General features: G+C 47.1%; 1 protein-coding gene across 1 annotated transcript in view; it reads left to right on the top strand.

Annotated features, from left to right (window-relative positions):
* Window positions 1-10,504: 10,504 nt before the first annotated feature.
* Window positions 10,505-26,376, top strand: part of KCNN1 (potassium calcium-activated channel subfamily N member 1) — a 44,620-nt gene continuing 28,748 nt past the window's right edge. Inside the window, exons 1-3 of the mRNA XM_054980977.1 lie at window positions 10,505-10,897; window positions 13,012-13,107; window positions 18,096-18,514. Of these exons, the coding sequence (XP_054836952.1) occupies window positions 10,526-10,897; window positions 13,012-13,107; window positions 18,096-18,514 (887 nt within the window). The 5' untranslated portion in view covers window positions 10,505-10,525. The remainder of the gene's footprint in view (window positions 10,898-13,011; window positions 13,108-18,095; window positions 18,515-26,376) is intronic.

Raw genomic sequence — 26,376 nt, 5'->3', positions numbered from 1 at the left:
CTTCTTATTCCAGAATTTATCTGTGTCCTGCATTCTGTGCCTCTCGAATTCTGGTTTAATTGAATTTATAAAATAAATTCCAAAATTGGACTGTGTGCAATTCAAAGCAGGTTTTGAATCTTCGGGGTAAGTCCCCCCACCCATTGCATCCAGATTGCTTATTTGTAGTGTTTCATCAGTAATATAGAGGAGATTGGAAAGGATAACTTTGAGTTGGGGTTGGGGAGGGGAGGAACTACGGAGATTCTGCTTTGGAAACAAACTCAGGTAATCCGAAACTCAGAGGGGGGCGGAAGGGAAGGGGAGAATTTCAGAAGCATCCCACAGATCTTCTGGAGGAAAGTGGTAAAGCTCCCAGGTTTCATCTCTAGGTACAGCTTCTCAGGAGTTTCTGCCAGTAACTAGGAGAGCAGCTGCTCTTCAGAGAAGATAAAACTGGACTAGGATCTGAAAGAACCGGGTTCGAATCCCTGCTCTGCCATGGAAGCTCGATGGGTGACTTTGGGTCAGTCACACACTCAGTCTAATCTACCTCACAGATAGTTTCAGGTGGGTGGCCATGTTGGTCTTTAGTGGAAGTGCAAGATTCAGGTCCAGTAGCACCTTAAAGACCAACGTGATTTCTCGGGTATTACAAAGGGAGGTCCGACTACCTAACAGGGTTGTTGTTATGAGTGAGGAATATGGATTTGAAGAAAGAGAGGGGAAATAAAATGGAGAGAGGGGGAATGATGTTGCAAGCCACTTTGGGTTCCCCATTGCTGACAACAACAACATTTGATTTATATACCACCCTTCAGGACAACTTAACACCCACTCAGAGTGGTTTACAAAGTATGTTATTAGGAAGGTGATAAATAAATAACACCCCAAATATTGGTGGTGGAGACTGCCCTCAAGTCACAGCTGACTTATGGCATTCCCTGGAGAGGTTTTCATGGCAAGAGACTAACAGAGGTGGTTTGCCATTGCCTGCCTCTGCAACCCTGGTCTTCCTTGGAGGTCTCCCATCCAATTACTAAGCAAGGCTGACCCTGCTTAGCTTCTGAGAACTGATGAGATCAGGCTGGCCTGGGCTATCTCGGTCAGGGGACCCCAAATGTTACCTGTGTCTATTTGTACCATACCCTATCCTTCAATATTAATCGATAAGAATCATACCTTGAATCTGATTGTCTCACAGATGCAGTACTGGAAGACTGAGGATTTTAAGTACATTTCAGAAAGATTTAAAAACATCCCACTGGGTCACTTTCATTTTTCCCCCTCTCCAATTCTTGTCATTTAATTTGCAATGCTTTGTCGGATGGAGAGGAACGGCAATATATCATTCCAAGGGGGGGCATTGCCAGGGAATTAGGGAGAAGTAATGCATTTTGCGGGGAGAGGGGTGCAGTGAATACGTCGTCCTGAGGTGCGAGCAAAAGATGTGACTGGTTTTTCAAAGCAGCGCACTAGCCTGGGCTGGGCAGGAGCGCCTACGTTTATGAAGTGTCAGCAACAATGTTTCCTCGGCATTCTAATCAGTTTTTCAAAAAAGCGACCCTGCATCTAACTGCAGGCTCTTTCCAAGACTAAAAGCTTGTGCAGATGATATGGGAAAGTCAATTTATATGGATATGAAGGGGAAGCTTCCCCCCTGCCCCCCCGGCCTCCTCCACGGCTCTCTTTTCTCCCCCATAGCACGAGCATCCCTGAGCATTTTTTAAAACACAGATTGCCTGTCAAAGAGCTGCTCTTTCCCTTTGCAGAGGCACCAAGAGCTTTGGGGCAGAGGAAATGGAAATGTCATCCATGTGCCCTTTCCGTCTCCATCAAAGCTGAAAGACAAATGTGAATCCTGCCAAGGGAGTGAAGGCCAAGGGATGTCTGGGGGAAACCTGGTTTGTCCCATTTGGGAAGGAGTAGATTCCCCTTCTTGCCATTCGTTTATTGTTCTGGGATGCGGCCCTGCCCCACCTCCCCCACCTCTTTAATTCCAGTTTGATTTCTAAAATTAATTCTGGGATTGGAGCTTGCAAACATAGGCACACTTTGAAGCAGCTTCGATTTGTGTGCATCTTTTCCCATCCCTTCCTATGAAACCTGTGCACACCTGTAGGACTGAATCAAGAAACACTCCTATATGGTGTGCTTTATCAATCCTGCCTAGGTAAAACACTGCACGGAAAAAAATTCATATGTGGAGAGCCGGCATGGAGCAACGTTTGGAGTGTTAAGACGCTGATTCAAATTAATCTTGGCCTTGGGCTAGTTGCGCTGTATCACCCTAACCCGCTTTGCCAGTGTTGTTGTAAGGATAAAAGTGGAGGATGGGAGAGCCATATAAAGCACTCCTCAGAAAAAGGATGGGCTGAAGATGTGATGGACTGATAAGGAACCTTAATACAGCAGAATGTCTCCTTAAATCAGTACATGATCAACGCATGCATATTGAATCTTAGAGTTATTGTTTTCTTGTTTTTATTGATTTTAGCTGTTGTTCACTGCCCAGAGCCCCTGAGGATGGGTGGTTTATAAATTGAAACAACAACAACAACAACAACAACAACAACAACAACAACAACAACAATATGTTTTTCTAATGCAAATGTGGGGGAAAGCGGATGAAGGAAATCTATGGAAAGGTGTGGCTGATGGCAGATGCACCTTGCACAAAATTTGGAAATGAAAACCCAGACAGTGGCAGATTTCTAACACATCCAGTGGTGTATTGGTTAGAATATCAGATTAGGCTGTGGGACGTGGTGGAGAGTGCCCTCAAGTCAGAGTTGACTTACGGCGACCCTGGTGGGATTTTCATGGCAAGAGACTAACAGAGGTGGTTTGCCGTTGCCTGCCTCTGCAACCCTTCAGTGGAGGTCTCCCATCCAATTACTAACCAAGGCCGACCCTGCTTAGCTTCTGAGATTTGACAAGATCAGGCTCACCTGGGCTATTCGGGTCAGGGCAGGATGTGGAAAACTCAGGTCCGAATTCCCACAGAAGCTTGACTTGGGCCAGTCACCCCCTCTCAGCCTAACCTGCACCACAGGGTTGTTGTGAGGATAAAATGGAGAAGAGGAGACTGTTGTAAGCTGTGCAGGTCTCCACTGGGAAGAAAAGTTGGGGCATAAAGAAGTAAACAAATAAAATATGAAATTCCAGCCAGGGACTTGAAGAGAGGCGATTTCTGCAAACTTTTCTCCACTCCTTTTCTTTGCATGTCCAGGGAGAAGTTGACCAGGTTCCTTACACTGGGTCATGATCCGTTTCAAAGGTCCCCCTCTTCTTACCAAAACAGGACACCATGGGCAGGGGGGTGCTTCATATGCTGGGAAATGGTTTATAAAATAACGAATGAAACCAAAATAAAGGAAATGACCTGGCCTCACATGATGAAGTTTCTTTTTTTAAAAAGGTGAAAAGAGGGAGGAAGAGAACACGAAGGAAAAAAAGACTTGAGACAGAGTGTGGCATAATGCTTAAGGTTTGCCACTTGGATCTAGGAGCCCTGGGTTCAAATCCCCACCCTGGCAGCATATATTATGAGAATAATAAATGGAGGGGGGGGTCAGATATGCTATCCTGAGCTCTTTGGAAGAAGAGTGGGGAAAGATGGACTAGATGGAATCAGATCAGCACTGTGAGAAGAGCTCCCCTTAAAGAACACATTATCTCAGCCTCTCCAATACTCTGAAGCCACTCTAGTCCTCCACCCACTATATCAAAAACTGCTTGCTAGGGTCACATAATGAATGCTGTAGCACATGGTGGCAAGTGGGCAAGGAGGAAAGGCATAGCAACGGTCACATTGTACCTTGCTGGGCCACTCCGCAGAAGGTGTCATTCTCACAGCATTGCACCTACATGAATGTTGTTATTATTGTCATAGATCCAGAGGAGTTAGCCATGTTAGTCTGTAGCAGCAAAAAGTAAAGAGTCCAGTAGCACCTTTAAGACTAACCCACTTTATTGTAGCGTAAGCTTTCGAGAGCCACAGCTCTCTTCGTCAGATGCATCTGACCGAAAGAGCTGTTATTATTGTCACGATTAATCATTATTATAGAAAAAAATGATTACTGATTCTTGAAAATCCCCATGAGATTGCAATGTCTAAGCAATACAGTGAGTTTTTTCCCCTTCCAGCTGGAGACAGATTCCTACTTGTTACTCATTTCTGTTCACTTCCTCTTACATTAGCTTCCGGTGATCAAAGGTACACTGCCTCAGTACATGGAGGTTCCATTCTGTTCTCCAGGCTCAGAGAAGTCCTTACATTGGAGATAAGGTTGCCAACCTGCGGGAGGGTGGGCTGGAGATCTCCCAGAATTACAACTGATCTCCATCTGTTCCCCTGGAGAAGATAAGACTACAGTTAGGAGAAACCCCTACCAGAGGGAAATACCACAATTAAAGCATATACAATTGATCATGGACTTTTATAGACTTCATGTGCTAAAGTGCTCTTAGTGCAAACCCCCAATATCTTATTCAAATGCAATAAACTTCCCAATAAATACCTGTAAATATTCCAATTTACAAAAAATATCAAAATGTCTACTACACGCTTACCTTGTTGCTTAAAGGGACTTGAATTCCCTGGTGTTCACGATTGTAAGAAAAGGACATATTTGATGTTAACTGCTGTACTTTTAGATTATTTATTGAATGATATTTTTGTAAATATTGCATATGCTTTAATTGGTGTAGTTCCTCGGTGGGGATTTCTCCTAACTGTAGTCTTGTATGGGGACCTAGGTAGGGTTGCCAGCTCCAAGTTGGGAAATTCCTGGAGATCTGGGGGAGGGGGGTGAAACCTGGAGAAACCTGGAGAAGTGGGGTTTGGGGAGGGAAAGGACCTTGGCATGGCATAATTCCATAGAGTCCACCCCAGAAGTAGCCATTTTCTCCAGGTGAACTGATCTCTGTGGCCTGGAGAACAGTTGTAATTCCTGGAGATCTCCAGCCACTACCTGGGGGCTCAAAACTATTTCAGCATATTCATACATGTATGAATGTATGCACTTTGCACTTTGAATATTTTGTCTAATGTATTGTCGAAGGCTTTCACGGCTGGAGAACGATGGTTGTTGTGGGTTTTCCGGGCTGTATTGCCGTGGTCTTGGCATTGTAGTTCCTGACGTTTCGCCAGCAGCTGTGGCTGGCATCTTCAGGGGTGTAGCACCAAAAGACAGAGATCTCTCAGTGTCACAGTGTGGAAAAGATGTAGGTCATTTGTATCTACTCAGGAGGGGTGGGGTTGAGCTGAGTCATCCTGTAAGAGTTTCCCCGGGTGTGGAATGCTAATGGCGGGAGGCTTCACTGTATCCTGAGGAGGTTCTTTTGCATATGGATTGGTACTTGATGTGCTAATCTTCTCTGCAGGGCTATTGTCGGGGATAGAATGTTTTGTTAGCCTGGTGTTTTTCAGAACTGGAAACCATGCTCTGTTCATTCTTACGGTTTCTTCTTTCCTGTTGAAGTTTTGCTTATGCTTGTGAATTTCAATGGCTTCCCTGTGCAGTCTGACAAAGTAGTTGGAAGTGTTGTCCAGTATTTTGGTGTCCTGGAATAAGATACTGTGCCCTGTTTGCGTTAGGCTATGTTCAGCCACTGCTGATTTTTCAGGTTGTCCAAGTCTGCAGTGTCTTTCATGTTCTTTTATTCTTGTCTGGATGCTACGCTTTGTGGTCCCGATGTAAACTTGTCCACAGCTGCAGGGTATACGGTATACTCCTGCAGAGGTGAGGGGGTCTCTACTGTCTTTTGCTGATCGTAGCATCTGTTGTATTTTTCGGGTGGGTCTGAATACTGCTTGAAGATTATGCTTTTTCATAAGCTTTCCCATCTGATCAGTAATTCCTTTGATATATGGCAAAAACACTTTTCCTGTAGGAGACTGTTTTTCCTTGGTTGTTTGATTCATCCTGGGTTTGATTGCTCTTCGGATTTCAGCTGCTGGCGAAACGTCAGGAACTACAATGCCAAGACCACGGCAATACAGCCCGGAAAACCCACAACAACCATTTTGTCTAATATTTGGAATTGTTCATTAATATATGAAATTAATGTTTGGTATCCTGTGGGTGGTGTCCCTTATTTATTGACAACTTATTACAGGTACAGCCACTTTTTTTGCACTACCTGGAGGCTGGCAACCCTAGACCTAGGTTACCTCCTTTTTGGTGCTGATAACCCTGGAGAATATGGCTGCTTTGGAGGGTGGACTCTATGGCGTTATACCCTGCTGAGGTCCCTCCTCTCCTATCCCCAAACCCTGCCCTCCACCCTCAAATCTCCAGGAATTTCCCAACCTGCCACTGGCAGCCCTTCACTGGGCTCTGTCTCATTCCACTAAGCAGAAATTCTATCCTCTGGCCATCATTTCTGCAGAGATGCCACAGTCCCCCGAGGAGGGTTTGAGTCCCTGTTTCAGTGCTCAGTGCCTCCTCATTTTTTCCCCTTACTCACTTCTCTTCCTTGAAAGCCGATGCATCTCTTTGCCCTGTAATTTGCAGGGAACATTTCGCCTGCTGTCAGGGCGAGAAGGTTTTGGATGCCAGAGCTTTGGAGGGGTGTAATTAGCCGCCCCAGGAGTAGCGCTTGAGAAGGAACCTTGCGGCATGGGAACAAAGCCCGTAGCTCAGGGGGAGAGGGGGGGAGTGTGGGGTGGCATACGGCAGGTACAATTGCACCCTGGCAGAGAGGGCGTGGGGCTTGATTGGCACTTGGGCCCATCCCCAAAGTGCCGAGTGCTCAGGGTGTTGTTGTGACTGGGGGCGGGGGAGAGCGCTCACGGATGTATAAATGGCTGGCTTTGCCTAGTGACTACTCCTATTTGGGAGCTTGCTGGTTCCAAACCTGCCTCTGGCTAGATTGCACTCAGGGGCCCTTGGAGAGCCACAAGCCCTCTCTCATAAGGGAGTGTTAACCCTGGCCTACCTTGCAAGTGAGTTGTACATGACATTGTATATGAGGCACTTTGAATGTTTGTAAGCATTCTATGAATGCTGAGAATTATACCCATTTTGAAAGAGCTTTCGGGGTTCCTTTTAAAAGTGAGCCTTGAAGTTGGCAATTTAAATCTCATTTCTGCCTTGAGATGTTATGGGGCCCTTAAGTCAAGCCATTCTTTCTCACCCCTCACTCTGCACTGCACCTCTCCAAAGCTCCACAACCAGAGCAGAAGGGCCAGTGTGATGCAGTAGTTAAAATGTTGAACTAGCATTCTGGAGTCTTGGGTTTAAATCCCTCCCTCAGCCATGAAGCTGCCTGGGAGACCTTGGGGCAATCACTGCCTCTGAGCCTGACCTACCTCACAAGGTTGTTGTGAATGCAAGATAGAGACAGCGAGCACTATCCGGAGGAGTTAGCCGTGTTAGTCTGTAGTAGCAAAATCAAAAAGAGTCCAGTAGCACCTTTAAGACTAACCAACTTTACTGCAGCATGAGCTTTCGAGAATCACAGTTCTCTTCATCAGATGCATGGAGGGAGCATTATGTACACCATCCTGAGAAGAATGGGGTAAACACACGATCAGTCTTTCCCCACTACTGACACCCTGGCCAAGCTCTGCTATAATAATTAACAATTCATTGTATGCCAATGGACCTAATACAAGCAGTAATTTCTTATGTGTTTGCAATAAGCGGTTCACAATTGCTTAGTAACGTTGAGAAGCTGTGTTTAGTTACATTGAGTACCAAAGGTAAGATAACGGCAAAGGCGAGCATTGTGTGTTTGCCAGATATGTTCAGGCAGAAAGGAATTCTTGGAAAGTAACGTATTCAGACAATGGCTTATTCTGTACGATCACACCTGCGTAAATGTAACATGACCTGACTTTGCACTAAAAAAGGTGACATGCGTACTAAAATGTCTAAATACGACATAACTATGAACCAATCATATTGTAATGATATTGCGATGTCATAATGGTTATAAAAACTCTGCTGCTCAAGGGAGGAGCCAGAGGGAGCCATTTTCGGCATTTTGTTCTCTCTCCTATAATTGCAATTAAAGTTCTAAAAAGACTCCAGCCCTTTGTGCCTAATTGAGAAGGGTACAGAGGGTGAGCTCTTTCAGCCATAACACTGCTGCCCCTTCCACTATCTGGTATTTGGAGATAAAGTGCTTCTGAACAGTGGGGAGGGGCCATGGCTCCATGGCAGAGCATCCATCTGGCATGCAGAAAGTCTCAGGTTCAATTCCTGGCATCTGCAGTTAAAAAGAACAAGGTAGTGGAGTACCGAATCAGGATCAAGGTTTTGGTACTAACCTATAAAGCCCTATATGGACTAGGACCGGCGTATCTGTGGGACCGCCTCTCCCCATATGAACCCCAGAGGACTCTTCGCTCTAGCGATAAGCATCTATTAAAGATTCCTGGCCCTAGAGAGGCCCGCCTGGCATCGACCAGGGTCAGGGCTTTTTCAGTCCTGGCCCCAGCCTGGTGGAACGCAATTTGAGACCAGGGACTGGCAAGATTTATTAGCATTTCGTCGGGCCTGTAAGACGGAGCTGTTCTGCCAGGCATATGGTTGATGCCGGGCGGTGCCCCCTAGCCGGGGGAGCACAGTATATGCCCTCCCTACTAGTGACCCCTCCATCTCTCATACATCCCTGCCAAAATACTCTGGAGATGGCTAAATTGGGGGTCGTCTGGATTATGTGCCGCTGTGTTTACATACATACATACACATATATATGTGTGTGTGTATGTGTGTGAATATGTTTACATGTACTTTAACCTATGTATTAGGATGTTTTATTATTTTAAATTGTATATATGATGAAATATGTTTTTAAACTTGGTTGTGATCCTCCCTGAGCCTGCTGATGTGGGGAGGGCGGAATATAAATAAATAAATAAATAAATAAATAAATAAATAAATAAATAAATAAATAAATAAATAAATAAATAAATAGATAATGTGAAAGCCTTCTTTGTGAATCTGGCCTGAGATCCTGGAGAGCCGTTGCAATTCTGAGTTGACAATACTGACCTTGATGGACTGATGATCTCACTCTGGGCCAGGCTAGAAGTGACGAATGACACTTGAATGGCAAGTGAACAGACTCACGTGTATTCCTCCCTGTTCACTTGCCGTTCACTTGCACTCCATTTGATCAAGTGGAGAGCAAGTGAATGGCAAGTGAACAGGGAGGAATACACGTGAGCCTGTTCACTTGCCATTCAAGTGTCATTCGTCACTTCTAGCTTGGGCCTTAGGATACAGCAGTTTCGTGTGTTGGTGTGGACTAGGGTTTCTCTCTAACACTCACGGCCAACAGCTGTTAGTGACCTTTCCGCTTATGTGAATTTATCCCTCCCTCTTTTGAAGCTGGTGGCCAACGCTGTATCTTGTGGCAGGGAGTGAAAAGGGAGTTCCTTCTGTGCAAAGAACAGTAAAGCCTTTAAAAAAAGAAGAAGCTTGTGTTAGAAAGAGTTGTTTAAATCAGCCACAATTATGGCCCTGCTGGTGGCAATAATTAGCATTTATATAGCCGATCTTCAGAAACGGGAAGTATCCTCGTTCTTCGGACAGTTGGTCCAAAGTGTGGAAATAAATCTGTGTTCTACTTACAGTTAGGGGGACTTCTCTGTGGGGTTGTTTAGTGATCAGGCGAGGATTTCCCAGGGTTATAAACATAAATGACTGTTCTCTTTTTTGGACGGAGAAGGGAGGTTGAGGGAGGAAGCTGTAGGAATGCAAGAGTGCAGAGAAAGGGCTTCTCCGACTGTCCCCTGTTAGAAACAAGAGGAATCCACCCAACCAAGTTTCTTCCAATATGTTATCAAAAGGTGAGGGTGAGACATATTAATGGGGGAGATGTGTAGGGGTAATTATATGACCTGAGAGCTAAGTAGAACCTCCATGTTCAGAGGCAGTGTACCTCTGACTATCAGAGGCTAACAGCAGGAGAAAAGTGCTGTTTTTCTCCCAGTGTATGGGAGCTTCCTAGATGGCCACTGGAGGACCAGATGGACCTCCTTAATTGTTTTGCTGTTGTTGAAAGGGAGTTAGTCTTGAAGAAGAGGTCTGTTGATGGCTATGAGCTATTACAGGAAAATGGAACTTCCATGCACAAGAGCAGACGACTGCAGAGTACAGGATGCAGCAGAGGGTGGCTGGCTTGTGGGTGGCCACAAATGGAAAGAGGATGCTGAAATAAATGGACGTTTTGTGCAATCCAGCAGGGCTCTTCTTTATATTTGCATCAAAGAGCCTAGACAAATTCCAAAGGAGGAGGTCCTTTGATGGATATTAGCCGAATGGAGCCTCCATATTCAAAAGCAGTCTACCTATGAATAAGTGGTTGTGGGGGAGCAATCAGGGGAGAGCTGTTACCTTCCTGCCCTGATGGTGGGCTTCCCAATACAGCTTCTAGCTGTCCCCTTTTGGAAGCAGGATGCTAGCCTCCATCTAATCCAGGAGGGCCCATTTTCTCTTCCTTCCAGGTAAATGTTGACTCCCAAATTTTGAGCCATGCTGGATCCAAGAGCCCGGGCAGCGAGACGAGCCCTTTTGCCGAGATAGCCATGAACAGCTGCAAATTCAACGGTGGCGTGGTCCGGCCCCTGAGCAGCCTGAGCGCCTCTCACCGGAACCTGCATGAGCTGGATGCCGAGACCCAGCCGCTGCAGACCTTCCACGACTCCGGTGGCTTGGAAGTGGTGGTGTCCAAGTCGGAGCGTGGCAAGGCATCGGACCCCCACCTGGACGAGGAGGGGGAAGTGGAGGGAGTTGCCCACAGCCAGAAGAAGAACCAGAACATCGGGTACCGGCTGGGACACCGAAGGGCCCTCTTTGAAAAGCGCAAGCGGCTGAGCGACTACGCCTTGATTTTCGGCATGTTTGGCATCGTGGTCATGGTCACCGAGACGGAGCTCTCGTGGGGGGTCTACACAAAGGTAAATAAAGGGGAAAACCCCACTGTCTGGCTTGAGTAAGATATGAGTCCAGTAGTACCTTAAAAGCAACCAAACTAGAATTTTTGCAGGACATAAACTAGCAAGAGCCAAGCTCCCTTTGTCAGGTGACCCTGGGAAAATCGTGTCCATCTTTACAGTGCTACTGGAGTCAAATCTTGCTCTTCTACTGTAGACCAACATGGATGCACACCAGAAACTATTTTCATATCCAGTTTGGCGTCACAAATTATTTGTATGCCTTTATGACATCTGCCTGTCCTCTTGAGGACCTCAAGGGAGTGTTATCCCAAGGTTGTGTTACAACAAACCTGCGAGGTAGACTCAGAAGGATGACTGGCACATGGTCACCCAGTGAGCTTTGAATCACAGCTACACCTTTTTAAAAAACGATGCCTCTTTTCGCTCAGTCTGGCTCTCCAAGGTGACCTACTTAAAAAGAAAACATAACCCATAAAATGACACAATCCCAAAATGACGTCAAGTCGCCTGCTCACTGGGTGACTTTGCCCAGGCAGACACACTCTCCCTGCCTAAGCTATTTCACAGGGTTGTTGAGAGGACGAAACAGAGAAAGGGGAGAACCGTGTCAGCCGTTCAGGCGTCCTTGAAGGAAGGCTGGGATTAAAACAGATACAGAGTTGGTGAATGTGTTTTGAAACCTGTTGCAGAGGATTAGAATGTGGGGTCTCTTTAACCTGTTCATCTCCAGCTGTTTTTCTGCTGAAATTCACCCCCCCCCCTTTGCCCAGCCCATTTCTTGCTCCAGTGGAAAAATGCTCGAGCACCTTCCATTGTTCCTTCCACAGAATTAATAGCAGATGGGGATGGCCACAAATCATAGCCAGCACAGAGTTTTAATTCCGTGGCCCCACCATCTTCCTGACAGTTAGAGCAGTCCCTCAGTGGAACAAGCTTCCTCGGGAGGTGGTGGGCTGTCCATATTTGGGGGTTTTTAAGCAGAGGCTACATGGCCATCTGACAGCAATGCTGATTCTGTCAACCTGGGCAGATCATGACGGGGAGGGCAGGAAGGGTTGCATCAGTGCTTAGTTCTCGTGGCCCCTTCTTACATGCCCAGGGTAATGCTGATCACCACCTTGGGGGTCAGGTAGCAACTTTGGCCAGTCCAGTTTGGCTAGGGATCCTGACAGTGTTTTGCCATCTTCTGGACATGGAGCAGGGGTCACTGGGTGTGTGTATGGGGGAAAGGGGGGTAGTTGTGAATTTCCTGCATTGTGCAGGGGGTTGGACTAGATGACCCTGAAGGTCCCTCCCAACCCTATGATTTGCATTTAAAGGGGCTCAAAGGGCTTGACTACACATTACACAGTTTATGGGTCCATCCCAGGTCCTGTGAAACAGTCATATGCTTGTCAAAATCAAGCTTCTCAGGTGTGCGGAGGCCTGGTTCATGTTGGGACCCTGGCGTACCGGGAGTGGTGGCTTAAACTTCTCCCATGGCTGTTTTTCCAACTTGAAATGACCCTGGGGAGTCATTATTTGCCCATTTGGGAAACTTGTGTGTAGCTCATTGGTACACACATAACCCCTCTGTACATGGGCAAACTTTGGCTCCCCAGGTTACATTTCAGTCCAGGGAAAAAGGCTTCTGCCCCTTCTCCCCAGGTGCTGTGGGTCCAGTCTGAATTGGACCCCTGGTTCACCTGAGAATCTAAGTTTCAACAGGGAACTCCCCACACACATCTGTTAGACAGGATCAAGGGTGGACCCACAAAAAGTAGTAGTTGGGCCTTCTGAGCTTATTGGGAATGCCCCTCTCTTCCTGAGACTGTGGAGATCCACTGCTGTTCCAAGGAGACAAGATGGAGCTGGATGGTGCTAGGGCATAGGGCAGTTTTGGATAGTCCTTGCCCTTCCAGCTGCCACCTCTCCTTTCCCTAGGTGCCCCTCGCCCCAGCCCATGTTGCCTTTTGTACTTTAATGTTGGTGTCTGAATACTGAGCAGCCACAGTCCCAAACCTCTGCATGAAAACTGCACCCATTTTTTGCAAAACTAGATCCTGCTGTTGGTCAAGGGTGGGGGGAGAGGTTTCTTTGCCTGACACGCTTCTTTCTTTTCTGTTCCTTTTCAGGAATCTTCCTATTCATTTGCACTGAAATGCCTTATCAGTCTGTCTACCATGATCCTCTTGGGGCTTATCCTCATGTACCATGCCAGAGAGATCCAGGTGAGAGGTTCTCTCTTCGCTGCCTTCTGGGCATGTGGCCCTGTTGGAAGAGGAAGGGACTGAAACCAGCAAATCAAGGAGAGGTGTTGAAGCCCTGCTTTCTTGATGACTTGCTAGCTTTCTGTGTGCAGGGAAGTATGTGCACACAGATGTGTTTACTTATGGGGAGAGCTCAAATGTGCCACTCTTTGTGATTGGAAATGCCACAAAATGTGATTCTTTTGCAACTCAGCTCAGACAGATTTCTAGTGTGCATTTTGTAGTGTTTTCTCCTGCATTTGGTGTGCAGGATTGAAAGACAGAAACGGAGTTCTCAAAACACATAGTGTGACTACATTTCTTCTAATTAATGGGATACTTTACTTTTTGGTTTGGTTATTTTTTTCAGCATTGGAAAAAGCTCACAAAGAGCAGCTTAGGAACAAGAAGAGTTGCTGTCTTAAAAATTGCTAAAAGTAATCAATACTCAATATTGCAGCAGCATTCTTCTCTTATTAATTACTGTTTGCAGCCGATAATAGAACTTACTGATGAAATGACTGCAGTTTAACCATTGGGGAAGGCTGGCTCCTCTGGACAATGGAAAGTTGATGGATGGGCATGAATGAAGCCGGTAGTTTAGCTGCGGGGTTGGATCCGGACTAAACGGGCAATTGTTCCCCCTTCTTGCTGCAGAACCTGTCATACAGTTATTCAGCGTTTCCTGCCTCCCAGGATCAGCAATTTGCAGAGATTGAGGGGCTGCAGCGGGAAGGGACAGGCAGCTGTTGGAAAATTTAGTCTGGATCCAACCCATGGTGTTTCTGCAGTACAGTTTTTAGATTTCTGCTCACCATTCCCCACCTTGAGTTTTGTGCAGGTGGGATTCAGCCTGCCCCCCTTTTAACCTCTCTTCCCAACATCAAAGTTCCCTCTGAAAGTCTTTTCAGTTTCATTAGTATAATTTCCTTTCCCTATCTTCCACCTGGACTCTTCCATAAAACTGACAAGGTGGGGGGAAGGCATCTGAGCCAAGCTACAAGAGACGAATTACATGAGGACATGCACGTGAAGGGAGTCGCTATGTTAGCCAGGAGGCTGAGTTTTAAAAAGAGATCGGAAGGCTTTGTCAATTTCCCCTCTCTACAGAGCCAGGGAGATAGCTGTTCAGAGAGTTTGTTAATTTCCTTTTTGCTCTGTCAGTTTCACTTCCCCTTTTAAGAGGCAAAGAAGAAATACACAAACCTTCTGAGCAGTGATCTCCCTGGCTCTGTAGAGAGGGGAAATTGACAAAGCCTTCCAATCTCTTTTAAAACTCTGCTTCCTGGCTAACATTGCGACTCCCTTCACATGCTCCTCTTCATGTAATTCTTCTCTTGTAGCTTAGCTCTCAGTTCCTCTGAAGCCCACTGGTTCCCTTCCAGTTGGGTGAAACTGGCAAGGGGCTCATAAATTTCACTGGAGACCACAGAAAGGGGTGCCTTGAAAGGAACGGCCTGATGGGGCTGGATAAGAAGGATACCTTTGGGGCATCCAAGTTTTGTTACAGAGCAACTTTGGTGAGCATTTGTAGGAGCCAGACAGAAGCACTTATTCTGCTAGGCCAGCTGGAGCGGGCGTGCTCACAGTTCAAGTAAGAAAAGCATGCCTTGTGCATGGTGGTAAAGCACATGAACTGAAGCTGAAGATTCCCCAAATGGTCCTCTAACTCGCAATGTTTTAGCCCCAAATCTTATGGGTATCCTTACACTAGATTGCTACTAGTGTATCATTTCCAGGAAAGACACCAGAAACCGAGATGCCTTCCCTTGCAATCTGAACACGGAGCGCTCCTGGGACATGTTCAGCATATGCAAAGCCGTATTCCCCACCCCCCCCTAACCAGAAGAACAGCTTCATGAGTTAAGGTTTGTGGAGGGATGGATGGAGAGCATTAAAAGCAAACCAACAGACGGAATTGGAGGGAGGGCTGACTGCTGTAATGGGTGAAAGGAGGGGGAATGAAAGCATGGTATAATGGTTAGAGAACTAGACCAGGATTGGGAAAACCTGAATTTAAATAAGCCATGAAATCTCCCTGTGTAAATGTGAGCCACTTGTACTTTCTGTCTCAGCCTAACCCCCTTCACAAAGAGGAGGAGAAATAATATATGCTATATTCCTCAGAGATGGGGTTAGATACAAAATTATGTATGTATTTACTTCATTTATACCCTCCCCTTCTCCCCAAAGTGGCTTATGTCATTCTTCTGTCCTCCATTTTATCTTTGCAACAATACTATGAGCTAGGTTAGGCTGAGAGCGAATGACTGGCTCAAGGTGACCCAGGGCCAAGCTACAAGTGACGAATGACACCTGAACAGCAAGTGAACAGACTCACATGTATTCTTCCCTGTTCACTCGTGCTCCACTTGTGCTCCACTCAATCACTATGTGGAGCACAAGTGAACAGGGAGGAACACGTGAGTCTGTTCACTTGTCATTCAAATGTCATTCATCAGTTGTAGCTTGGCCCCCAGCGAGCTTCTATTTCACAGCAGGGATTCAAACCTGGGTCTTCCAGATCCTAGTCAGGTACTGTAACCGCTACACCGCACTTAGTGAGGAGAAATTCTTTGGAGTTGTGTCCAGTCCTTCACAAAATAGAGAGACAAGCAGTGAGGCCAAAAATCAGAGAGTTATCTGGGCCAGCAAAACTGAAGATTCCCACAAGGGGTAAAGGTAAAGGTAGTCCCCTGTGCAAGCACTGAGTCATTACTGACCCATTGGGGGATGTCGCATCACGATGCTTTCTTGGCAGACTTTTTATGGGGTGGTTTGCCATTGCCTTCCCCAGTCATCTACTCTTTACCCCCAGGAAACTGGGTACTCATTTTACCAACCTTGGAAGGGTGGAAGGCTGAGTCAACCTTGAGCTGGCTGTCTGAACCTGGCTTCCGCCAGGATCGAACTCAGGTCATGAGCAGAGCTTGGGCTGCAGTGCGGCAGCTTACCACTCTGTGCCACAGGGCTCACTCCCACAAGGGGAGTTATGAAATATCTCACAATGCAGGTTTGTTCCTTCTTTTTAGCATAGCCAGAGGGGCTGATCTACCTCCAGCCTCAGCTCCTCAAGTAACTGACAGGAAGCCGCAGGGGCAGGTGAAAGTGGCTAGAGAGCCAAAGCCAGACAGAGACATCTGTGCAAGTGTGGAAGGGAACCCTAGAACCCGGTTGCTGGATCCAGGCAGTTTTAGCAAGTAGCCTGGCTTCAGACTCTTGTATCTCCAGTTAAAAGGGCTTCTTTTGGGTTCTGTTATTTTGTTAAAGATGCTGGTAGGGAAAAGGGAGAATGGCAGATGGGGCCGCCATGACCGCGGGCCTACTGGAGCCTGCAGCCATTTCTCAGCTGAGCGACCACAGCTGCTGCAAGAGCCATCCCGGCAGTGGACACCAGGCCAAGGGGCCCATTTGCGAAGCCTCGCAGGCATCTGGTGCCGGCTTGGTGGGGGGCTAAACAGCACGGAGAGCATTCCCATTAAACCATCATTACAGGCTGCGGCTGAATGCCGAGAAAGCCGACTGTGGGCTGCCGGCCCCGGCGGCCATTTTCAAGAGGAACAGGTGTACTTTGAATGAATGAGTGATTCTCTTTGCTTCTCAAGTCAAGGAGACCAGGAGGTCTTTAACCTTGTTCCGGCCTTCACGGCCAGACAGGATAAGGTGGAATGAAAACGAAGCTCGAAGGGCCAGCCGCACAGACCGTTCTCTGTGCACGAACCCCCACCGCCCTATGACGCACGTGAGGAAATGCAGATTTATTTATTTGTGTTTATTTATTTATTGCCCGCCAGATAAACCTTGCACATCATGAAATCTTTTCCCAACTGTGCCCGTTTTTCATACCTCTACTCTCATATTGATGTATTTATCCGAGATTTAAAGGATTTTTTTTGTCCATTTGAATTGCCTGCCTTGCCATTGATGTAACTGGTTAACAGATTAAATTTAAACGAATGTGCATCTTTCTCGCATTGAAAGATGATTTAATACACAGAAGCTTCTGTGCACTGTTTCATAGTGGTTTTTTTTTAAAACTCCAATATTCCTGAACCAAATAGTCGGGGGGGGGGGGGAATAACATACATTTTGCTCATTGATACATGGTGTAAAACATAATTCACATTACTACCAGGGCTTTTTTTCAGCTGGAACGCAGTGGAACGGAGTTCTGGAACCTCTTGAAAATGGTCACATGGCTGGTGGCCCCGCCCCCTGATCTCCAGACAGAGGGGAGTTTAGATTGCTCTCTGTGCCACTGGAGTGGCGCAGAGGGCAATCAAAACTCCCCTCTGTCTGGAGATTGGGGGCAGGGCCACCAGCCATGTGACCATTTTCACCTATGGTGATTTAAACTTTTAACCCCCCCCCCCTGTTCCAGCTGACCCAAAGTGACATCATTGGACCTGGGAGCATGCATGCACTTTGGGCGCGCACATGTGGTACCAGGGACACCACCTCCCGCCAAGAGTTGCCCCCTGTGCTAGCAACCCACTGAGTTCCACCACCTCTTTTCCCAGAAAAAAAGCCCTGATTACTACAGACCAGAGGAAAGATACAAAGAGATAGAACTTCAAACTATACTTGCTCTTTTTTTCTGGAATTCATTTTAGGAATTCTCCAAGTTTAACTGGAATTAAGGAAGGGTGGGACACAGGGCCTATTGAATGCCAGGAGACCGGAGGAGTGGAATGGGAGAGATCTACTCATCCCTAGATGAGAGCTGTTGCACTACCCCCCACCCTCCACATGTGGCTTGAATCCACTTCTGTCTTGGTTGTTGTGGATTTTCTGGGCTGTATAGCCGTGGTCTTGGCATTGTAGTTCCTGACGTTTCGCCAGCAGTTGCTGGCGAAACGTCAGGGACTACAATGCCCAGACCACGGCTATACAGCCCAGAAAATCCACAACAACCATCGTTCTCCAGCCATGAAAGCCTTCAGCAATACACTTCTGTCTTCTTTCTGCAGTTGTTCATGGTGGATAACGGTGCTGACGACTGGAGGATAGCGATGACCTACGAACGGATCTTCTTCATCGCCCTGGAGCTGATTGTCTGTGCCATCCATCCCATCCCAGGCCAGTACTTCTTCACCTGGACCACCCGCCTGGCCTTCACCTATGCCACCTCGGAGGCCAACACCGATGTGGACATCATCCTCTCCATCCCCATGTTCCTGCGGCTCTACCTGATCGGCCGCGTCATGCTCCTGCACAGCAAACTGTTTACGGACGCCTCTTCCCGCAGCATCGGCGCCCTCAACAAGATCAACTTCAACACCCGCTTTGTTATGAAGACCCTTATGACCATTTGCCCCGGCACCGTGCTGCTGGTCTTCAGCATTTCCTCCTGGATTATCGCTGCCTGGACGGTTCGCGTCTGCGAAAGGTAGGACTGGTTTCTCCTGTTCCCTAGTCGGAAGCGCGCGACAATCTTTGGCTCCTTCCACACCTCTGGGGAAGCTGAAGAGAAACTCAGCCCCTTCACACCAACTAAGCCAAGGGAAGTAGCTGCTTCCCCCCCCCCCCCCCCGACTGATCTTTGTTTGGCTGGGTTGGTTCTAACAGTGGTCTGCAGTATTAACCTGATGTGGAAAGAATTAGGTTGCTTCATACACTCAAGATTCCCTGCGCATAGAAACTGAGCACATTACACAGAAGATTTTCCCTGAGAGATTAGTTTTCCGTGTTGAGGGGATCTTTTATTTTCTTGGTGGGAAAGGGTTCCATTAACCTACCTTGCCTACATTTTAAAGTGATGCAGCTTAGACACAAGCTGGCCCCTTCAATGAGAACTAAGCTTTTAGGGTCTTTCTCAACATGCACGTTTTTAAAGAGCTGGGTCCTGGTTCCCCAGACCCAACTCAGGTTCTGTGCAGCCACTCAGCGACTGTTGGGCATGGCTGTTAAAAAATAAAGGGGAGCCCGAATGGCCTCAGAATGCCACCGTGGGGGGAGGAAGAGCTCCTGCCTTCCCCCCAAGCCATTTCCCCATGTCAAAAAAGGACCAGTGTGTGTGGGGGGGTATTTCCCTGTTTTTATTCTGCTCCACATACTCCACATGGATCAGCAAAAACAGATACCCCCCTGATTGCTATTTTGGAAAAAGGATTGGGGGAGCCCTTCCTCCCCCCCTCCCCAGGTAGCTTTCTGAGGTCATCTGGGCTGTCCTTTATTGCAGAACTCGAGTTGGCTCTGGGATCCCCCGACCCAATTCTTTTAAAACCTGCATGTCTAGAGAGACCCTTAGAGGAAAGAGAAAGATAGGACCCTAGTTGCAGTCAGACTAATGCTGTGATTAGAATCTCCTGTTTCACCAGCCAAAATTATCCCCCAAAGTCACTATTACCTCTTTGGGGGTGGGGGCAGAGCTAAACCTGCCTTCAGACTCAGCGAGAAAGGTGGACTGAAAAAACTAACTAACTAACTAACTAACTAACTAACTAACTAACTAACTAACTAACTAACTAACTAACTAACTAACTAACTAACTAACTAACTAACTAACTAACTAACTAATAAAACTGAGAGGACAATGACATAGATTATTATTAATAATAATAACAACATCATTCGATTTATATACTGCCTTTCAGGACAACTTAACGCCCACTCAGAGCGGTTTACAAAATGTGTTATTATTGCTCTCACGACAATCATCCTGTGAGGTGGGAGGGGCTGAGAGAGCTCCTAGAAGCTGTGACTGACTCAAGGTCACCCAGCTGGCTTCAAGAGGATGAGTGGGGAATCAAACCTGGCTCTCCAGATTATAGTCCTGTTGCTCGTAACCACTACACAAAACTGCCCCCTAGCACCACATTCCTGAAGTAAAAAGATTGGTTTGTGTGTACGTAAAAGTGCTTGGTGCATATAGAGGAGGGTATTAATGTGTGTGAAAGATTTTCAGTGCAAGACAGGGCCGGATATAGGGTTGCCGGCGCCCAGGGCAACCCAAGTCCAGCCTTGCGTGCGCACTGTGTGCGTGCTTCCGGCGCTGCGTGATGACGTCACTTCCGTGATGTCATCACACACTGCAGAGCATGCCGCCCCACGTGGCAAGCCAGCTGCCCCAGTGCACTGCGGAGCTGGAAGCGACAGCGCAGGTGGCTGGGAGGTCCCCCCATGCCATTTGCCTGCCCTGTTGAGGGATTAGCACAAAATATGGAGCAACACGGTAAGTATGGCAGCAACAAAACACAATTTCCCGTGCAATAACAATGTCTCCCTATTTTATTTACAGTAATTGCATAATTTAACAGAACTATACCACATGTAACCAGTTCTAGGAAAAATTATTTTGCAGGCGTCATATATGCTCCAAAGTCCATACATAAAGTGTCCAGTGCTTCAAGTGCTCTATTAATATTGCAACAGGTATTAAAGTGCAAATGCTTCCTAGCACCATGTACACATTAATTATTTCATACAAGCTCGCCTTATATTCCAACTGGAGTTGGGTATAGTCCAAGATTTGGTTCCAATAAACTGTGTAGTTCACAGATTACAAGTAGACCTTTGCGTGTATTCTTTAGGTGTACATTGATAATTCTGTGACATCATTATTCTAACGGAAGGTCCAGATCACCATTGTATCTGTTTCCAAACTCTTTCTCAAAGAACACAGTTGCTGGAAAAACATGCAATAACACATATTACACACCATCTTACAATAATTTACATTTACAATACAGCAATAAATATTGCATATACAATCAATATCACATGTACTCACTCAAAGTTTCATGCAGCTACCACTCCATATTAGTCATCAGTTTTCCAATTTTCACCATTTGCAATCCATTATCTCATAATCATCTTATCTACAACAGCCCTTCCACGCCCAATTAGTATACTATCCTTTCTTAAAGTGATCCACAATCTGAGGGTCACTAGCCCAAAAAACAGGTAAAGTCATTAGCTATATTCAAACCATTAGGTATGAGACTATTCAGTTTATAAATCCAAAGGGTCTCTTTTTGACGAAGCTCTCTTATTGCTGCCTCATGACCCCTTTTATGGGTCTTATGGGTTATTGCACGGGAAATTGTGTTTTGTTGCTGCCCTGTTGAGGGGGCAGCTGGCTTGCCACATGGGTGGCACACTGACGGGGCGGCAGGCTTGCCGCATGCCCCCTGCTCTCACGGCAGGCGAATGGCACGGGTGGGCTCCCACTGCCCTCTGCTCAGCCGCCCGTGCGCTCCCAGGAGCTGGCAGCTGCGCCCAGCACCCCCTCTTTGATGGTGCCGGGGGCAGACTACCCCCCTGCCCTCCGTCGATCCGGCTCTGGTGCAAGAGCCAAATAGAGGTGGTTTGCCGTCACCTGCCTCAACTTCCATCCCTGCTCAGCTTTCAAGATTTGACAAGATCAGGCCAGACTGAACCTGGGTAATTAACAGAGACACCAAAACCTTCTCCAGAGTAGTCTTGATTCTAGATTCTACTGTATGTCTACTTCCTTTCTGCCTTCCTTTCTGGGAAGAGAGATCCAAACTAGGCAGAGCCAAGGAGACAATCCACCCACGTTTCCTCCTGTGGCGGTGTTCCAGTATCTCCCCATTCCACCGGCACTGCAAACTCTGTCCTGAGAAATTCTTGGAGATTCGGATGGTGCCTGCGGTGAGGAGAATTTGAGGAGGAATTTCACCTAGAAGCTGTGGTATACCAGAAAGTCCACCTTCTGAAGTGGATTTTCCTCCAGGGGAACTGATCCCTGCACCCTGAAAATTCATTGTAATTTGGGGAGACCACCTGGGCCCACCTGAAGGTTGGTGATCCTATTGTATAGGTTTGTTAACAGGGAGAAGCTTGGTTTTCTTTCCTGTGCTTTTCAAAGGAGCCCTCAGCGAAAAACTATGTCCAAATAGGGAATATAAGTATTTACCACATGCTATTTTTTTTTACTTTGTTTTTGCAGTGTTGGACAAGCATTTCCTATTGATCGATTTAAAAAAAAAAAAAAAAGGAAAAATGCCTTTGTCTTCCTAGTCCAATGAATTCTGCTGTGGTCGTCAATATAGGAAGTCGTTCACTGCACTACCAACTGCATTTAACAGATAAAACCAGCAGAAAATTTGGCACGGCCAATTTTGTCCGGCCGCCCATGGCTCCAAAGTGTGTGTGCCTTGGAGAACTGCGGCTGTAGGCATTACCAGCTTAGATGGACCACTGGTCTGACTTAGAATAGGGAAACTTCATATGCATATGAGAAAAAGAAATCTTCGGCTCTGCTCCTTTGCTTTTAGCCATAGTTCAGTAACAGAGCACCAGCTTTGCACACAGGTTCCCTGGTTCAATCTCTGACATTTCCTGTTAAAAAATGATCTTGGGTAGCAAGGAAGATCCCTTAACAGCTTGGAAGGAGTGACAAGCTACCAAATGCCAGCATAAATGAAAACATTTGTAAGGGATACCAAAAGATCAGTACAGTGGGAGATTGTCAGATATGTTTAGCCAAGGGCATTCCACAGTCTGGCTCCACAACCACAAAGATTTAGTCCCTTCTTCTCCCGGTGGAAGCACACAGAGCGTGGCCTTAGCAGATGATCCTTAATAATAATAATAATAATAATAATAATAATAATAATAATAATAATAATAATAATAATAATAATATACTTCTTCTGGAGAACTGAATGCCCACTCAGAGCAGTTTACAAAGTGTGTTATTATTATCCTCACAACCATCACCCTGTGAGGTGGGTGGGCCTGAGAGAACTCTGAAAGAGCTGTGACTGACCCAGCTCAAACTGGCTTCAAGCAGTGGGGAATCAAACCCAGTTCTCCAGATTAGAGTCCTGCCGCTCTTAACCACTACACCACACTGGCTCCCCTTAAGCATAGTTTACCTGCCACTGACTGACTGGTCTTCCTCCATGGATGTGTGCAATCCCCTTTTAGAGACATGGCCATTTCCACATCTTGTGGCAGTGAGTTCCATAAGCTAAGGATGGATTACACGAAGGAAGGATTTCCGTTTCAGCTGTCCTGAATTAACTTCATTGGATATCCCCAACTTCTAATGGAGAATAAAGTTCTCCACCCAATGCATCATTTTATAAACCTCTATCATGCCTCCCCTTTAGCCTTCTTTTCTCTAAACTATAAACCCCCAGAATCTGCCGCCTCTCCTCCCAGGGATGGTGTTTCATCCCCGCCTTGGTCGTTCTGATTACCCCTTTTCGCTCCAGAGTGATCCTAAAGGGAATAGATATCTTCTGGCTTGACAGGACAATTGGGAATCTTGTTCTAGGACAGTCTATGGCTGGCATTAAATTATACCTCTAAGCGGTTGATACCATCAGGGCTCATTTCGAGGGGGAACGCGCAGGAACGCAGTTCCGGTAGTTTGCCAAAGAGGTCACATGACAGGTGGCCCCGCCCACCTGACTCTCAGCTATTTTGGGCCAGTTTCGGACTGGATTGGAGCCAAAATGGCCCGGATTGGTCCTCTGATGGGTGGTAGATCACTCTCCCGCTCAACAGTGGCTCGATCCTGACCATTTGGGGCCCCCTTTCAGCCATTTTCAGCCCCTTTTTGCCATTTTGGGCCCAATTTCAGCCCTGAATGGCCAGGATTGGGTCCAAAACAGCCAGGATAGGTGATGTCAGGGGGTGTGGCATATGCAAATCAATTATGCTAATGACACACTTCCGGTGATGTCAAGGGGCATGGCATATGCTAATGAGTTCTGCTAATGAGTTCTTCCAGCTCTTTTTCTACGAAATGACCCCTGGATACCATGAATTAGAACCTTTGCCAGTGGTGGGAATGGGGAAGGTCTCTACAACAGCCACTTCCAAACAGACCAAATTCAGCAGGCAAATATGGATTCTTATCTCTTGGATGCATTTGGGGCCAAGCTACAAGTGATGAATTACGCGATCGAGTGGAGTGCAAGTGGAGCGCAAGTGAACAGGGAGGAATACACGTGAGTCTGTTCACTTGCCATTCAAGCGTAATTCATCACTTGTAGCTTGGCCGTTGGTTACGTTGCAATTGGCTCACACTTCCCCCTGCCATGTCACATTGACATCTCGCCCACTCCAAGGGGTCTGGGTTTCTCCCTCAGCTCCACCAGACAGAGGAGGGGGGCTAAACTGCGCCAGCCAATTGCCGTCCATCTTTTTTTTGTGTGTGTGCGTGCCGTCAGTCGCGGATCGCTTCGTCGTCATTTGTCGTGTTACTGCCGGGCCTGTACTGCTCATTAATGTGCTGTTGTTTTTCCCTCCTCTCTAACTGCTCTGCTGCTCGTAGGGATAAACTGTGAGTTCCCCTTGGTAGAAGTCGGGTAGATGCAACCATTGCACGGAGGCTGAGCCTTGCTTAGAATTTAAGATTAGCTGCAGTTGGCGGGGCAGCTGGGCAGGGAAGAGCTGAGGGGATCGTCATGAACCTTGGAAATGATCCCAGAGCATCAAAGGTTTGGAAGGAACCTTTTTTCATCCAATCATCCCCCCTCCCCCCTCTCTCTTTCCATCCCTCATACTGTCTATCCAGTATCCCCTCACCCACTGTCTCCCTCCATTCTTCCCTCCCTCCCTCCTTTCTTCAACCTATCCATCCCTTCCTTGTTCCTTGCTTCCTTACCTCTGCCCATTCTCCTTCTATCTATCCCTCCCTCCCTCACACCTTTAATCGAGCCTTCCCTCCTTCCCTCCCTCCCTCCAGCCTTCCCTTGCTTCCTGCCTCCTTCCATCTATTCCTCCCTCCCTCACACCTTTAATCCAGCCTTCCCTCCCTCCCTCTGTACATCCCTCCCTCACACCATCCATCCAGCCTTCCCTTGCTTCCTGCCTCCTTCCATCTATTCCTCCCTCCCTCACACCTTTAATCCAGCCTTCCCTCCCTCCCTCCCTCTATCCCTGCTTCTATCCCTCACTTGCTGTCTCCGTCCTCTATCCATCCATCCTTCATCCCAGCTAGTCACCCCTTGGTCCATGCCTCCTTCTCTCGAGCTATACATCTCTCACCCTGTCCATTCAATTCCCCTTGTACCTGGCATCCCTCCCTCACACCAGCCCTCCCTTCCTCCCTGTTTCTCTCCATCGAAGCCTCCATCTTCTTTGCACTCCCCCACACAGGCACCACTCCCCTTCTGGAGAATCCAATGAAGAAGCAGAGCCCACCTCCACCTCTTCCTTCCCTCTGTTTTCCCTGCCAAAACAAATTGCCTGCTACCTTCTTCAGGAACGTTGGCGTTGAACATGAAAGTACTATTTAACTCATGCCGTTCAATAGGCCCTTCTAGTAATTGGAAGGGAGTTTTCCAAAGTGTCTTCTCTGCCACGGACCCCTGTTACTTTGCAGAAGATTCTAAGGTATCTGTTAGAGCTTTGCCAGCTCAGGAGGGGCACAGCATTGCACTAGCTGGAATATGCCCAATGCCCCCTGTCTAGAATATGCCCAATGCTCCCTGGCAGCCAGAATATGCCCAGTGCTCCCTGGATAGAATATGCCCAATGCTCCCTGGCAGCCAGAATATGCCCAGTGCTCCCTGGATAGAATATGCCCAATGCTCCCTGGCAGCCAGAATATGCCCAGTGCTCCCTGGATAGAATATGCCCAATGCTCCCTGGCAGCCAGAATATGCCCAATGTTCCCTGGCTAGAATATGCCCAATGCTCCCTGGCTTGAATTTGCCCAATGCTTCCTGGCAGCCGGAATATGCCCAATGCTCCCTGGCTAGAATATGCCCAATGTTTTTCTGCCATTACTGACCTGCATCCCCTGTCAATCAATCTAAAGTGGTGAGCCTGTGTTGTAGTATTCTGGGAATAAAATCTCTCTTCTCCTTTTCTCCACCCCAAGCATAATTGTATCACCCCCTCTCAGGCCCCCCTCCCCACCCCCAGTTGCCTTTCTCTAACCTAAACATTCCCAAACTCCTTAGCTCCTCCTCTCAGGGAAAGGTGTCTGACCCCCTTGATCATCTGTGCTGCTCCTTTCGATACCTTTTCCAAGGTTAAATTAGCACAACTAACAGTATTATTCATATAATAATACAGTCACCAAATTACTGTCATGCAAATATGTCTCAAAGAGAAGAGAATATGTACATTTGAAGAGAATATGTACCTTTTGGCTCGGCAGTGAAATATCCTCAATGTACTGAAACCCCGCCATGTCATTTGACTCCCACGGCACCCCTGTTTCCCATAGCTCTGTTCTGGATTGGACCACACCGATACGTTCCACCAGCTGTGGCACCGAAGGAAGGACTGTTAGCGGGCTGAATCTGTGGGATCTATCCA

This window comes from Eublepharis macularius, chromosome 5 (genome assembly GCF_028583425.1).
Source record: "Eublepharis macularius isolate TG4126 chromosome 5, MPM_Emac_v1.0, whole genome shotgun sequence".
Classification (NCBI taxonomy): Eukaryota; Metazoa; Chordata; class Lepidosauria; order Squamata; family Eublepharidae; genus Eublepharis; species Eublepharis macularius.
Note: the sequence above shows the minus strand (reverse complement) of the source record. Positions and strands in the feature narration are given on the sequence as shown.